The sequence below is a fragment of the Macaca nemestrina genome, chromosome 17 (genome assembly GCF_043159975.1).
Source record: "Macaca nemestrina isolate mMacNem1 chromosome 17, mMacNem.hap1, whole genome shotgun sequence".
Taxonomy (NCBI): Eukaryota; Metazoa; Chordata; class Mammalia; order Primates; family Cercopithecidae; genus Macaca; species Macaca nemestrina.
The window spans coordinates 83,267,403-83,282,869 of NC_092141.1; the positions used below are offsets into that span (position 1 = coordinate 83,267,403).

General features: G+C 56.0%; 1 protein-coding gene across 3 annotated transcripts in view; it reads left to right on the plus strand.

Annotated features, from left to right (window-relative positions):
* The first annotated feature begins 608 nt into the window (after positions 1-608).
* The window catches only part of LOC105469116 (kinesin family member 19), a 30,174-nt gene continuing 15,315 nt past the window's right edge, over positions 609-15,467 (plus strand). The window contains exons 1-2 of one of the 3 annotated variants that reach the window (XM_011719713.2): positions 609-993; positions 2,998-3,078. In XM_011719713.2, the coding sequence (XP_011718015.2) occupies positions 955-993; positions 2,998-3,078 (120 nt within the window). In that variant the 5' untranslated portion in view covers positions 609-954. Of the gene's footprint in view, positions 994-2,997; positions 3,143-3,189; positions 3,305-15,467 lie in introns of those variants that run through there. The other 2 variants (XM_071083536.1, XM_071083537.1) reach the window with 2 other exon arrangements.

Sequence of the window (15,467 nt, forward strand, 5' to 3'; positions counted from 1 at the left end):
TGGAGGCAGAGCTGGGACCCAAATCCTGTTTTCCCAGGGCCTCCTGAGTACAGGAACTTTTTCTCTGTGTTCCCTGGGAGTGCAACCGTTGTTATTGTCGCCAAGAATGGAGGCGGTAGCGTCAGACGTAGACTTTCTTGCACAGTATTGTGGCTCTTCCAGCAGCAGGCGGGGAGCCAGCAGGGCACACGGACCCAGTCATCGTGACCTAGATTCTGGGTTCAGGGGTAGAGGCTTGTTTGCTAGTGGGGTGCACTGAGTCAGGCTCTTCTGTAGCACGCCCCAGGTAATAAAGGTGCTCGCTCCATACCACTGGGCGGTGGCCTGAGCACAGGGACAACTTTTTACCACCCATGCCAATGCCCAGTGGGTGCAGACACCCACACCAGAGGCACCTGTGGCCATGCACGCGGCGCGCATGGAAACCCGAGGCTGCCAGCCGCCGCCCTGGAGACCCCAGAGACAGGCAGACGGGCGGGCGGCAGATGCGTGTGCCCCAAGGGGCAGCGTGGCAGGCGGGGCGCGCCCTAAAGGGCAGTGGCACGGGGTCGCGCCGCGAGCCGAGGGGCGCTGGCGGGCGCGCAGGAGTTAGCGAACCGACGCGGAGGCGCCATGCGGACGCACGGACGCCCTGAGGGCCGTAGGGCCGCACAGCCGGGCACACATCGTCGCGCAGCGGCGCAGGCTCGGGGGCCTCCCGGGCGGAGGCGGCCAACTCTCGCCCTCAGCGCGGGGAGGGGCGGGCTCCGGGGGCGGGGCGGCGCCGTCCGGGCCCTCCCCCCGCCCCGCCTGCGGTCAGCGTCCTTGGCCGCTGGCGCGTTGTTGGTTTCGGGTTGTCAGGCAGCGGGCGAGGCTGCGGGCAGCAAGCAGCGGGCGGACGCGACCCGGCAGCGGTGGGGGTGAGGCTGGGCCATGCCCGTTGGCGCGGCCTGAGCCCCTCCATCTGCTGCAAGCATGAAGGACAGCGGGGACTCCAAGGACCAGCAACTTATGGTGAGACCCTTTCAGACCCTCCTCCCCACCCCGCTCCGTGGTCTACTTCAGTCGGCCTCCAGCAGACAGAGAGTCCTGTCCCCTCGCCGCCACCCCACTGAGAGGGCAGGCAACGGCCAGGGACGGGACTCCTCAGAGCAACTTTCCCCAAGTCCTGCAGGATGGGTGTCAAGAAGGCATTATGGCCTTTTTAGACTTTCCTGAACCTGAAAATGACCCCAACTTCAACCCCACCCCCACCTTTCCACCCTCCCATTGGGGGATCCCGCCCCCAAAGCGTGTGCAGATGAATCTCTGCTCTCTCATTCAGAAACGCCAGGGGCAGGGAGGGCTTGACCTGACTGCCCCCAGAAGGAAGGTGGGGGGTTCCCGGTTAAGCAGACGCTGCCCCAGCCCTGGTGAGGTCAGGAGTTTAAAGGGGATCACCAGTAGGAAGACAAGGGCCACTGGTATCAGGATGGGGCCCGGAGTGCCTGGTTCTTGGGCTGCAACACAGATGCTGTCCAAGTCCGGACTCTAAATCTTTCAGAGAAGTGCTAGATGCAGCTACGATGGCCCCACAGAGCCCGGGGGCCTGGGACAGATGCGGAGGTGAGAGTGGGGGCTGTGGAGGGGAAGGTCGAATTCCTGATCATCAGTGGTGCCCAGGCCAGAGCAACAAGGGGGATGACTCAGTGACCTTGAGGCCACCACTGACTGTGGGTGGGTAGGTGTCTCTCTCAGCAAGCCCCTTCCTCATCCCCTAATTTTTGAGATCTGGAGAAGGGCCCTCATCACCAGAAGGTGCACAGTAAGGTAATTGGAGGATAATGTTGCCCCCAGAGTCCCCTATCTCTCAAGTGTGGGCTTGCTTCTCCAAAGAGGAGCCTCAGCTCCAGCCCCCAAGCAAGCCCTGGGCTCTAGGACATCCTCTCTGGCTGTTTAGAATGTGTCTCTTTGAAAATGGTTGGCCTTGGCGTGTGTTGTGTGCCCCTGGGAGCACGGACGAAGGGTTCTCCCCTCCTGCCAGTGGGATTTGGCTGAAGAGGCCAATAAAGATGACCCCGTCAGGAAGTGTAGGTCCCTGAGAGTGACTATTTTTTTTGGAGACAGAGTTTCACTCTCTCACCCAGGCCGGAGTGAAGTGGTGCGATCTCAGCTCACTGCAACCTCCAGGTTCAAGTGATTCTCCTGCCTCAGCCTCCCGAGCAGCTGGGATAATAGGCGTGCACCACCATGCTCAGCTAATTTTTGTATTTTTAGTAAAGACAGGGTTTCACCATGTTGGCCAGGCTGGTCTTGAACTCCTGACCTCAGGATCCATCTGCCTCGGCCTCCCAAAGTGCTGGGATTACAGGCATGAGCCATCACGCCAGGCCTGAAGGAGTCTTCACTCAGCCAGAGGGCCGTTCATTCTACCCCCACACCCAGCAGCTGTTTCCCTTTGATCAGCAGAACACATGTTCCCACTCTACCCTGTTCTTTAGGGAGATTCACGCATAGGATGAGACCCATTTCGCACTGGCTGGAGGATAGACAGAGGTGGGGGGTCTAGGTGACACTCTCCTCGGCGTAGGAATGTGGTCACAGGCTGTTAGGATGATGGGGGATGTTCCCTGCTCCATCGCACCTACCAGGCCTCATCCCAGAGCCGTGCCTGCACCTGCCCCTGCAGCACATCATTCACAGAAGCACAGGCTGCTCCAGTGCTGGGGCCCCAAGTTCAAGCCCAGGGGAGCTGCGAGTGTTTTATTTGGGCATGAGGCTGAGACAGGCTGGAGCAGCAGACAGCTCTCTCCCCTGGGCCTCTCCCGGAGGCCAGGGCTCCTGGGGAGACTCATTGACTCAGACACAGTCCAACACTCTGTGGACCTGCTGTCCTCTGACCTAGGCAGAGTTTTCCTTAGGACAAAAGAGGCCTGAGATGGCTGAATGCTAGAGAAGCCAGGGGCTCTTGCCTGGGGTCTCTCTAAGGCCAGCATAGTCCTCTCCCTCTAATCCCAGGGGCTTGGTTTTCCCTCCCAGGTGGCACTTCGGGTCCGGCCCATCAGCGTGGCAGAGCTGGAGGAAGGAGCTACCCTCATCGCCCATAAAGTGGATGAGCAGGTATGCAGGGCCCTGCAGCAGGAGCTACAGTACAGAGGTCTGCTCAGATGGCTCAACTCACCTGGTGAGAGCAGAAAGGGCCCCTGTGGCTTGCAGCACCATCCTTCCTCTACTCACTGAACTCTTGGCTGTGCTGTTGGTGACACCACCTAGGAAGCTGGGGGCCCTTCCTCCAGGAAGCCTTCCTAGATTGATCCAAGGACAACTGGGAGCTTCCCTTGCCTGGGTGGGTCCTGATCCTTTACCATTCATATGCCCATTGCTTGACTTTCCCACCCTAATATGCCTACTACCCACAGAGCACATATGTATATGGTCGAGTGCTAAAACTCGCCTCTAGGGTGTTCACATGTGGCAAAATCCTTGGCTCTCTGTTTGCAATCTTGGTCCTCATGTCACCAGGATGAGGAAGGCGGGCACACAAGGCAGTAAGTGTTTATCAAGTACCAGCAGCATGCTGGGTACCGTGCTAGAAACTGGGAAACTGTGGTGAACAGAAAAGACCCTGTTCTGTCTCCATTACCTTAAGTCTAGTGTGGAGAGATGAGGCATTCATCAAAGAATTGCATCACAAACAAACATGAGTTTGCAGCTAACAAGGGCTGCACAGAAATGCTTAGTGGCATGAGAGTAGGTAAGAGGGAATAACACGTAAACCTGGAGGTCAGGGGGGCCTTCCTTAAGAAACTGGGCTTGACACTTTGGGAGGCCGAGGAGGCTGGATCACAAGGTCAAGAGATCAAGACCATCCTGACCAACATGGTGAAACCCAGTCTCTACTACAAATACAAAAAATTAGCTGGGCGTGGTGGCACGTGCCTGTAGTCCCAGCTACTCGGGAAGCTGAGGCAGGAGAATCGCTAAAACCTAGAAGGTGGACGTTGCAGTGAGCTGAGATCTCCTCATTGTACTCCAACCTGGGCGACAGAGTGGGACTCTGTCTCAAAAAAAAAGAAAAAGAAAAACTGTGCTTGAGCTGAAAACATAAAGGGTGAAGAAGAGGTCATTAGTAGTGTGCATGAACGGAGAATGTTGACCTGAGGGGCTTGCATGTGCAAAGGGCCTGTGGTGAGAGGGACTGGGATGCAATTGGGTAGCTGAGAAAAGGCCAGTGTGGCTCAAGGAGGAGGGAAAGGGGCAAGAGGTGTAAATGGGCTGGGCCAAACCACATACCCCGTAGACCATGGCCAGGATGTCTGTTTGGGTAGGCAGTTGAGGACTCGTGCTGGGATGCACACAGGCACAGTGGTGGGGGCAACAGGGGCAGGCTTGGTGCCCAGGTAGGAGCATTGTGGTGGTAGGCTGTGCTAATGGCTCAGAGAAGTTGGGTGGCACGGCACAATGCAGAGAAAGACATACGGGAGCACCTGAGGCGCCTGGGCTCAGGTCCCACGGGCTGGACTCATGAAGTCCCGGGCCCAGGATAAGCAAACCAGAGGCGGATGGCACACTTCCAATGCCTGCTTGCCTCTGGGCTCCCCAGGGCAAGGGGCCCACTCGAGCCTCTTTCTTCAGCAGTGATGGTGGAACTGTGGGCACAGTAGAGCCATGGGTAGCGCGTCCTCATTTCTTTTCCCATATTCCTCCTTGGAAAAGGGTGGGCTTCCTCAAAGACCTTGCGGAAAGCAGGGGATGACTGGGAAGAGCCTGTCTAAATGGGTCAGGCTCAGCTGGAGCAGAATGAATGCACATAAACAGTGGTTTCAGGACTTCTGCCATTTGCCAGCTGTGCAGACTTGGGCCGGGGGGGTGGGGAGGAGGGGCGGGGTTGCTTCCAGGAGCTTCAGTTGCCTCGTGTGTAAGTGGAGACAGACATCATGATGCTTTCTTTAGAGGGTCTTTGTAGGCTAATGTATGCACTTGCTTACCCAGTGCTTGGCACGTAGGACGTTTCATAGATGTCATTTATCAACGTCTGTTAGAGACTGAAATTCCCCAGGGCTGCTGGATTGGCCCAGGAGAGGAGCCACAGAGTTCAGGAGGAGAAACCTCCTTCCAGGCAAAGCCACTCTGCTTGTCCAACTTGTCCCGAAGACATCAGGTCCTTGGGGTTGGGACAATGCTGACTCTCTTTCTGCTACTCCTGGCTCCTAGCCTGCGTGGGGGCTGATAAATATTAACTGGTGCTGATGGAAATGCTCCCTGTCGAGGGGACAGTCCATTGTGTGCCCACACATGGCAAACACTGGTTCCTTTCTATCCCTGCATGTGGAGCGGGAGGGGCTCCCTCTCTGGGTCTGGCCTAATCCAGCCAAGCTACGCCTCCACCTCCGAGAAGGCCTCCGAGCTGGGCGGTTCTAACAGGGCTGCTCCTTTGTCAGCTGGAGGTGCAGAGAGTCTTGTCTGGGTTGATACTGAGGAGGGCTCTCCATGCAAACTTCCTGTGGGCTTCTGGCCCTAAGCTCCTTCTGTCCCCAGTGGGTTCAAAGATTGGCTTGCACCAGGGACCCAGCCCAGCCCTTCTAATGGAGGACTGCAGTTTAGGAGCAGTCATAACTACCAGGCTGGGACCCTCCTAATAACAAATGGACATGGACCCCCCTTACCCTTGACCCCGACCTGGCCAGTCCCCCCACCTCCCAACCTTTACCCGACTCCAGTGGCTTTGTAGCTCGCCCACAGCCCTGGCCCACAGGGAGGCTCAGGGATCCAGTCCTCATCAGCTTCTCTGATGGGGCCAGCTGGCCAGTGGAAGCTCTGTCATTCCTCCTAAGGCCTGGAGGCCCCATGGGCAAGTGGGTGTATTTGGGAGCTGAGCCAGGACATGTGCATCCTGAGTGGGGAGAGGTAGACTGGGGATGCAGTAACCCACAGGGCTGGGCCACCATGAGGGGTCCTAGGACAGCCTTCTTTAGTCTAGGCATTGTTCTCCTGGGGACACTTCAAATGAGGGAGATTGTGGCAACGAGGCTTGGCAGAAGGGGACATTCCCACAGATGGAGGGTCCTCTGGGATAGAAGCCCAGAGTGCTTGGATTCTGGGGAAGCTGGAGTTCAGATTTGGATGTTTTTTTCTTTTTTCTTTTTTCTTGAGATGGAGTCTTGCTCTTTCACCCAGGCTGGAGTGCAGTGGTACGATCTTGGCTCACTGCAACCTCTGCCTCCCGGGTTCAAGCGATTCTCCTGCCTCAGCCTCCCATGTAGCTGGGATTACAGGCGCGTGCCACCATGCCCAGCTATTTTTTCTAATTTTAGTAGAGACGGGGTGTCGCTATGGTGACCAGGCTGGTCTCGAACTCCTGACCTCAAGTGATCTACCCGCCCTGGCCTCCTAAACTATTAGGATTATAGGCGTGCACCACCTCGCCCAGCTGGTTTGGATTTTTAATGGGGATAGTCCAGGTGCCTTGGAAGGCCTGTGATTCCAGGGCCCCATTCAATTCCATTAGTCGTCACAATGCCTTCTTTAGAGGGTCCCTGTGGTTAACGTAGGCACAGTGCATAACACAGTGCCCGGCACGTGTCTACATAAGGGTTAATGAATGTGAATGTATCTCAAGGGCTGAAATATAGGATAGTTTCGGGTCCCAGAGGTAAACAAAACCTGGGCTTTGAGCCTTCCTGCTCCCTCTTCCTGTGTCAGAGCGCTCAGGACAGTTCCCAAATGGACACCTCAGTGTGTGTGTGTGTGTGTGTGTGTGTGTGTGTGTGTGTGTGTGTGGACACCTCAGAGTGTGTGTGTGTGTGTGTGTGTGTGTGTGTTCCTGGAAGTATGGTAGGAGCTCCATGTCTTAGTAGCTCCTGGGGTGAGATCAGACCCTAATGCGTAAACACAGGAAGTGGGGAAGCACCAGGTGGGCCTGGTTTAATTTACCTCTGGGGCCCGAGAGGAGCCAGGGACAGTCTGAGAGGCTAGTGGGGCCCCAGCATTCCGGGTGGGGGAAAAAACTACAGACCAAACAGCCAGCTCCTCCGTCCCCCATCCCTCCCAAAGCCTGCAGCCCATGGGCCCTCCTCCCAGCTCTCCCAGGCTGTGTTTGTCTGCAGGATTTAAGTCAACGGACCATGTGTATAATCCCATCATTAGCATTTTATCTGCTGGAAGTCCAACTGCCATCCCCCTCTGCTCCCCGGGGTGCTGTGGAGCCAGGTAAGGGCTCCCACTAGGCCCAACTGTGGGGCCTCGGCCAGGGGGGCAGGGTGAGAGTGGGAAGGGAAAGAGGAGTGAAGGCAGAAGAGCCACCGGGGAACATCGGGCCGGACAGTGCGACTCCTGGGATGGAAAGGAGAAATGTAGGCAAGGGGAGCCCTGGGCTCCCGAGAACAGGGGCTACACAGCCCGGGACCCGCGAACCAGAGCACCCAGGCTTTCTCAGCCTGCCATGTCATCCTGGCCGCATACTGGTGGGCAGGTTGAAACTCTCCCTGGGCCTCTGCTTCCTCATCAGAAGACAGGAGAACAGGAAACCTGCCCCACCCACCCTGAGAACTGTCGAGAGGATTAAAGGAGATAATATAAGGGGGGTGCTGCAGCCACGCAACTGGGAGGCTGTTGGGAAAGATAAATAAAGTATAAGGTGACAGATGTCAGCCCGAGCCTGGGAGTGCTGTGGGAGCAGCTGTCTTTAGCCCACCTGCCTGCCTGGGGGCAGCAAGGGGGGAAACTCCCTGCACACCAACCATCTGGACGCTTCTTGGCCCTGTTGCCCTGAAGAGCTGAGCTGGTGGAGAGTGGCTGGTGGAGGGGGTTGGGATTCTTTACCTCTCCCCAATTAGCCATCCCGCTGTGTCCCCAGCCCCTCCCAGCCCCAGGCAGCCACTAAAGTACTATCCATCTCCATATTGCCCATTCTGGGCATTTAATGTGAATGGAATCATGTAGTATGTGGGCCTAATTTTTTTTTTTTTTTTTTTTTTTTTGAGGCGGAGTCTTCACTCTGTCGCCCAGGCTGGAGTGCAGTGGCACCATCTCGGCTCACTGCAAGCTCCGCCTCCCGGGTTCGCGCCATTCTCCTGCCTCAGCCTCCGGAGTAGCTGGGACTACAGGCGCCCGCCACCGCGCCCGGCTAATTTTTTGTATTTTAGTAGAGATGGGGTTTCACCGTGTTAGCCAGGATGGTCTCGATCTACTGACCTCGTGATCCGCCCGCCTCGGCCTCCCAAAGTGCAGGGATTACAGGCGTGAGCCACCGCGCCCGGCCTAATTTTTTTTTTTTTGATACACAGTCTGGCTCTGTCACCCAGGCTGGAGTGCAGTGGCGCTATCTCGGCTCACTGCAACCTCTGCCTCCCGGGTTCTAGTGAGTCTTCTGTCTCAGCCTCCCGAGTAGCTGGGATTACAGGTGTGCGCCACCATGTCTGGCTAATTTTGTATTTTTAGTAGAGATGGGTTTCATCATGTTGGCCAGGCTGGTCTCAAACTCCTGACTTCAAGTAATACCCCCGCCTTGGCCTCCCAAAGTGCTGGGATTACAGGCATGAGCCACTGTGCCCGACTGGTCCTAATGTTTTTGAAGTTCGAGTTCATTCACATTATAGCTCCTGCTAGAACATCATTCCTTTTTTTTTTTTTTTTTCAGAGATGGGGGTCTCACTTTGTCACTGCCACCTTGAATTCCTGGGCTCAAAGAATCCTCCCACCTCAGCCTCCAGAGTAGCTGGGACTATAGGCACATGCCACAATGCCCAGTCGATTTTTAATTTTTAGTAGAGATGGGATCTGGCCATCTTGCCCAGGCTGGTCTCAAACCCCTGGGCTCAAGCAATTCTCCTGCCTTGGCCTCCCAAAGTGCTGGGATTGCAGGTGTGAGCCACTGTATCCAGTCACCTGAACTTCACTCCTTTTGCTGAATAATGTCCGAGGTGTGGATTCACTGTGTTTTGTTCATCTTTTCATCGATAGGCACGTGGGTTGTTCTCACTTTTTGGCTGTTGTGCATAATCCTCTAGGTTGCAAGGATCCTTACATTCAGCGTCTGGATGGATACAAGGAAGGGTGCTTGTTAACATGCAGATTTATGGGCCCATTTCCCCCCAGATTCTGAATCTGTGCGTGTGGGAAGTGCCTGAGAATCTGCATTTTATAAGCTCCCTGGGTGACTCTGGGGAAGGTATCTGCAGACCCCTTGAGAGACACAGCCCTAGTATATTCTCGATTATACATGCTCCCCATCCTAAGCCTCCAGGTCTCAGAATCCTGTAACAAGGTGGGGATCTGACCAGGACATCAGCCAGGTGTGGCTGTGTCCTAAGCAGCCAGCTGGGCATGAAGCTAAGCTTTATGAGCTCAGCAGGGTCAACTTTGGCCTTCTCCATCCAGCCTAAAGGCTGACAGGCCCCAGGGACACCCTTCCTGGGATCAGCGTTGCCTTTATTGAGGACTCCCAGGATGGTATGTTTACAACTAGAAACATGACCAGCAACAAATTCTCCTTTAAAAACAACAAAAACAAAACAAAAAACAAAAACAGAACAGCCTTACAAGGGTGCTGTCCACCTAGAATCAGGTTTTGTTATGGTTTGTTTTTACTTGTAAGAATGAAGGGGCTGTGGCCTGGCCCTCTGGGCTGCAGATAAAGCCAGAGCCAGATTCTCTGCTGAGGCTTCCTGAGTAGGATGGGGATGTTGATATAATATGATTTCTTTTCTCAAGGCTACAGCCCTGTTGGTCCTCCTGACTTCTAACCGGGAAAAACTTGAGGCCCAGAGAAGTGTTGGAGCTTCCTAAAAGTCACACAGCAATGTCAAACTGAGCCTCATTGGTGGCACCCCCTCCCTCGGAGATTTTTGCCGTTAGCCTTGGAGGCTGCGGGAGGAATGATCTAAGTCAGTGGTTCTGAACCAGGGCGATTTTGCCCCCAGGAACATTTGGCAGTGTCACAGCCAGGGGGAAGGGTGCTACTGGCATCTAGTGGGTAGCGGCCAGGGATGCTGCTCAACATTCTACAATGCACAGAACTGCCCCCACAGCAAGGAATGATCCAGCCCAAAATGTCAACAGTGCCAAGCCTGAGAAAGCCTGGTCCGTGCTCAGCCATTTGAGGGCCAGAAAGAATCCTGTTAAAACTGCAAAGCTGATAAATGCAGCTGCAGCTTAGTAGTGTGACATGCTATGTGCAAAGTATTTCTCACCTAGGAGATGCTTGGAATGAGCCTGGTCCCCTGATGGGGACGCAGCTTATGGATGAGACCTCCTCTCCCTGGCCTGAGGCCCCCACTTCCCTACAGGATCTTGAGTTTCTAGACTCAAAGACTCCGACTCCATCTGGAACTCTTGAAAGGTCAAAATCTGCATTGAACTAAGAGCAGGGCTGGGAGAGGAGGCCATGGAGGTGGAGTCTCAAGCCAGAGCCTCTGCTGAGTTGGAAGCCTGGAGCTGCAGCGGCAGATGGGCTTGAAGGGGCAGAACTCTGGCATGAAGCTGCCCGCCTCCCATGTGAGCAAAGTTCCCATTGAAACCTCCCAGAGACAGGTGCCCCGTGTGCGGCGAGCATGAGAATGCATTCCCCGGGAGGCCGTGAGAGAGAATGCCCACGCTCAGCCCACCTGCTTAAGGCTAGGGGAGGGGCTGGCTGAAGCCCCACCTGGGGTGTGGCAACACTCAGCTCCCTACGGCAGGTGGGCCTGCCTTGGATGTCATATTAGTTTGCAAGCTGCTGTAGCAAAGTGCCACGCACTGGGTGGCTTCAACCACAGCCACCTACTGTCTCACAGTTCTGGAGGCGGAAGTCCACAGCCCATATGGCAGCAGGGAAGGATTTGCTCCAGGCCTCCTTGGCTTTATAGTTATTTATTTATTTATTTATGGACACAGTCTCACTCCCTGGCCCAGGCTGGAGTGCAGTGGCATAATCTCAGCTCACTGCAACCTCTGCCTCCTGGGTTCAAGTGATTCTCATGCCTCAGCCTCCCAAGTAGCTGGGACTACAGGCGCCCACCACCACGCCCAGCCAATTCTTGTACTTTTAGTAGAGATGGGATTTTGTCATGTTGGCCAGGCTGCTCTTGAACTCCTGACCTCAGGTGATCCACCCACCTCGGCCTCCCAAAGTTCTGGGATTACAGGTGTAAGCCACCGTGCCTGGCTCCCTTTGGCTTTAGATGAGCATCTTCTCCTTGTGTCTCTTCCTAGCGGCTTCCCTCTACGCAGATCTGTGCCCAAATTTCCCCTTTTTATAATGACGCTCGTCATAGTGGATAAAGGGCCCACCTTACTCCAATATGACCTCATCCTTCCTCAACTGATTACACCTGCAACAACCCCATTTCCAAATAAGGTCACATTCTAAGGCACTGGGCATTAGGACTTCACAACATGAAATCTGGGGGGGGGGCACAGTTCCACCTGTGACAAGCAGGTGTTCCCCCCAGCCAGGCAGCTGTTTGTCCACTGGTGCACTTGGAGAGGCGTGGTGGGCAGCCTGGGTTCTGAGACCCACAGCTCTGAATCTGCCCAGCTCTGCACTTGGCAGTACGGCTTTAGGTAATTTACTTAACCCAACCGATTCCTCATCTCCAGGCAAGCGATAATAAGAGTGTCCTCTCTGTTTTTATTTGTTTGTTTTTGTTTTTTTGAGACAGAGTCTCGCTCTGTCACCCAGGCTGGAGTGCGGTGGCGCAATCTTGGCTCACTGCAACCTCTGCATCTCAGGTTTAAGTGATTCTCCTGTCTCAGCCTCCCAAGTAGCTGGGACTACAGGAGCGTGCCACCATGCCCAGCTAATTTTTGTATTTTTAGTAGAGATGGGGTTTTGCCATGTTGGCCAGGCTGGTCTCGAACTCCTGACCTTAAGTGATACACCCACTTCAGCCTCCCAAAGTTCTGGGATTACAGGCATGAGCCACCACATCTGCCAAGAGTGCCCACTCTTAAGCTGTCAGGGAAAACACACGCCAAGCCATTGGCACCATGCCTGGCACAATCACCACTCCCCATAAATGGCAGCTTTATTCAGCACACGTCCCTTGGACATCTGCTGTGTGCCAACCAGGGGAGCCTTTAGAGGGAGGCTCAGAGGATGTAGAGGAGCCTCCCCGAGGAGGGACTGCGTGTGCTCATGGGGATGGGGGGTGCCTGGGTGGGTGAGGTACCCATGTGCTGGCCTCTGTGGATGCACACATCAGTTCTTGGGTCTGTGCAGTGCAGATCCCTGGCGTGGAGGATGGAAGGTGAAGCTCCAGCCCTCTCTTCCCGACCCTGTGTTTCTCACAAGAAACCCCAGTGATCTGAGCTGAGAACCAGTGCCACAGCCTGCCCATCGCTTCTTTGCCTTGCTCATGTAATTGTCCAAAATTCTCTCTCCGTTCCACGTCTCTCATTCTTTCGGACTCAATGTTAGTGCCACCTCTTCCAGGAAGTCTTCCTCTAGGGGTGGGATTAGGTGCCTCCCTGTACTCCCGCACTCTCCTGGTTATTGAAATGATCCTTGAGTGTCGGAAGGCAGGAAACCTGGGCTCCCTTTGCACTCTCTCCCTGAAACCTTGCTCAGCAAGTGTGTTGACCTGGCTTGAACACCCCGTGCTGGTCTCCCTGGCAGCTCAGAGCACCTGTCCCCACCCCTCCCCAGCTCAGCTCCAGCTCACCTGGTGGAGGGGCACAAGGGCTCCATTGTGTGCTAGAGGGGACAGGAATAGGGTGATGCTCTCGAGGGTGGGGCGGGGGTTGGAGCGCAGACAGATGGAACCCAGACAAAGCCCTCTTTAAGCGGGGATCGTGGCAGCTGTGCTGACTGTACTACGGGAGCCTGGTTAGCTAAAGGAACCAAATGCCCAGGACGCCGTGAACTTGGCAGTGTCTGGAGGTTGTCTGAAGGTCACGGGTGGGATGGGCATTGGTGCATGCTGCTCACTGAAGGCCCCTCTCCCAGGGGGTGCTCCTCAGGCCACTGGTCCTGCCTGTGTCCACAGGACCGCTGGCATTGAGATAAGAGTGTGAGCAGCTGGCTGGGTTCTGGTTGCGTCCCATAGGAACCTGTACTGGGGAACTCGGAGCCAGGTTTTACCTTCAATCGGGTCTGACACTAGAGCAGGGCTCATGCTGCTAGCTTTGGGGCCTGGGACAGGGTCCAGATCCTGGAAGAGGCTCACTGCGACCACCTAGCTTTTGGCCAGCTGGCAAGGAGCCTGAGTGAGTGGCCTCATTCTTTTCCCCACACAAAGCCCCCTGGTCCATCCTATCTAGAGCCCTCTCCTGTAGCTGGCTGACCTGGAATCCCATCTGATTGGGAAAGAGTTCCACATGAGGCTGCCAGGGTCAGGCCTCCTGGAAAGCCGCCTCCCTCTTCCCTCCTCCACTGAGAATCCCAGAAGGGGCCTTGCCGGATACCTGACGGTGATAGGTTAGTTTCGATGCAGTGAGCACAGGTATGAGCCTGGAGTCCAGGTGGTGCAGGAAGGGGGTTTGACCCAGGGCACACGTAGAATGCTGCGGGAGTCTGGTGGGAGCCCCAGGGCTGTCATCCTCCTGGGACTGGGCGTCCTAAATCCGCGAGCTCGATCTGGGTGGACTCAGAGGGACCTACGAGGACCTCCTGGATCCACGGGGCCCAGCTGTGCTCACAGCTCTGCTGCCTGCTGCCTGCTGCCTCCTCACCCCGAGCGGCCACCCCTCATGCCTTGTCTGTTCCCAAGCCCTTTTTGGGACTATCACCAGCCCTGGCTCCCCTGCTGACCCAGGAAGGGAGCATAGCCCCTGTCTCTGCTTCCATGGGGCACCCCATAACAGCCCACCCTCCTCAGTGTCCTGCCCGCTGTTAGGACTCAGTTTAGCTCCTTGGACAGTATCTTATCCCCGGTTATGAATTAGGTCAGGCTAATGTGCACTGTGGGTGTTGGGACTTCCTGGAATTACAGGAACTACTGAGGAATAGGGTGGGAACTCCCCTACCTACCCCACCCCACAAGGCCCCCCGTGGGAGTAGGGGTGGAAGTGTGTGCATAAGAGGTGGTTTAGGAGGGTAGGCAGAGTGCCAGCCAGGACCCAGACTGCCAGGCCCCAGTCCTGGCTCTGCCATTTCCTAGCAACATGACTTTGTGCCTCAACTTCCCCATCTGAGAATAATCATCGTGATGACTCAAGTCGAAGGGTTCAGTCACGATGATCACGGTGATTCTGTGCTGGGAGGAGGGGGCTGGGAATGAAGGCTGCCCATGCCCTACCTCCCTCGCCCCCTTCCCTCCCACTGAAAGAGGGGACCCATGAGACGCCCATGCTGGCTGAGGCTGCCGTCATGCACTCCGTTCAGCACCCATGGCCCCAGGGAGCGTCCTCCCTTCTCATGAAGAGCACAGTGGTGGCTCGTTTTCCCCTGGCTGGCACGAGCCAGGACCCCAGGGAGCCCAGGCATCCCCAGGCAAAGAGCAGCATTTAGAGGCGCCAGCTGCTTCTCAGGGGGCACCTCCATGGTGCAGTGGTTGGGGGTGGTGCATGAGAAGGACAGGGACTATGGTCCAAAGGGACCTCAGGCAGGTGCAGGGCCCATGGAATCCCAGTGACCTTCTCCACGGTGAGGGTGGGGTTGTGGGCCTCGACTTGATGGCAGAGTCATTGGTGTGGGAAGGAGGTGGCCACTCTCAGTCTCCACCCCTGCCCTCTTAACAGCCCCTTGAACAAAGACTGTTGAGCTCTCGGCACATGCCCGGCCCTGTGCCCAAGCACGTTACACGTTGTTCCAGGGTCTTCCCAGCCCTGCAGGTGGATCACGCTGCTGTCCCATCTGACAGAGGAGGAGACGGAGGCTCAGGCAGGTTATACCCAGGCCCAACTGCCAATAAGAGGTCACAAGGGCCTCAGCGCCTGCCCTGATTATCCTCTGCTGCCCCTGCTCCCCTCATCCTAAATCCTCCAAACTCAAGCCCTCCCACGCATCTTTGTTTTTTGTTTTTTGTTTTTTGTTTTTTGTTTTTTTTTTGAGACGGAGTCTCGCTCTGTCGCCCAGGCTGGAGTGCTGTGGCCAGATCTCAGCTCACTGCAAGCTCCGCCTCCCGGGTTCCCACCATTCTCCTGCCTCAGCCTCCCGAGTAGCTGGGACTACAGGCGCCCGCCACCTCGCCCGGCTAGTTTTTTGTATTTTTTTTTTAGTAGAGACAGGGTTTCACCGTGTTAGCCAGGATGGTCTCGATCTCCTGACCTCGTGATCCGCCCGTCTCGGCCTCCCAAAGTGCTGGGATTACAGGCTTGAGCCACCGCGCCCAGCCTCCCACGCATCTTTGAATGTCTCCTGTTATTTCCACGACTCTGTCCCCACGCCTACCCTAGACTAGGGCCCCCAGCAAGGATGCAGCCTCCTTCCTCTGCATCTCTGCACAGAGCTCGGGACGAGGCTCAGCACACACCAAGGGCACAGGGGCAGAGGCGGGGTCAGAGTGGAAAGTCAGTCACCTTTGGAGGAGGGGAAGAACCCGCCCAGGACCCTTCTGTGTCCCAACACACATGCCAGGAGGTGTGCACAC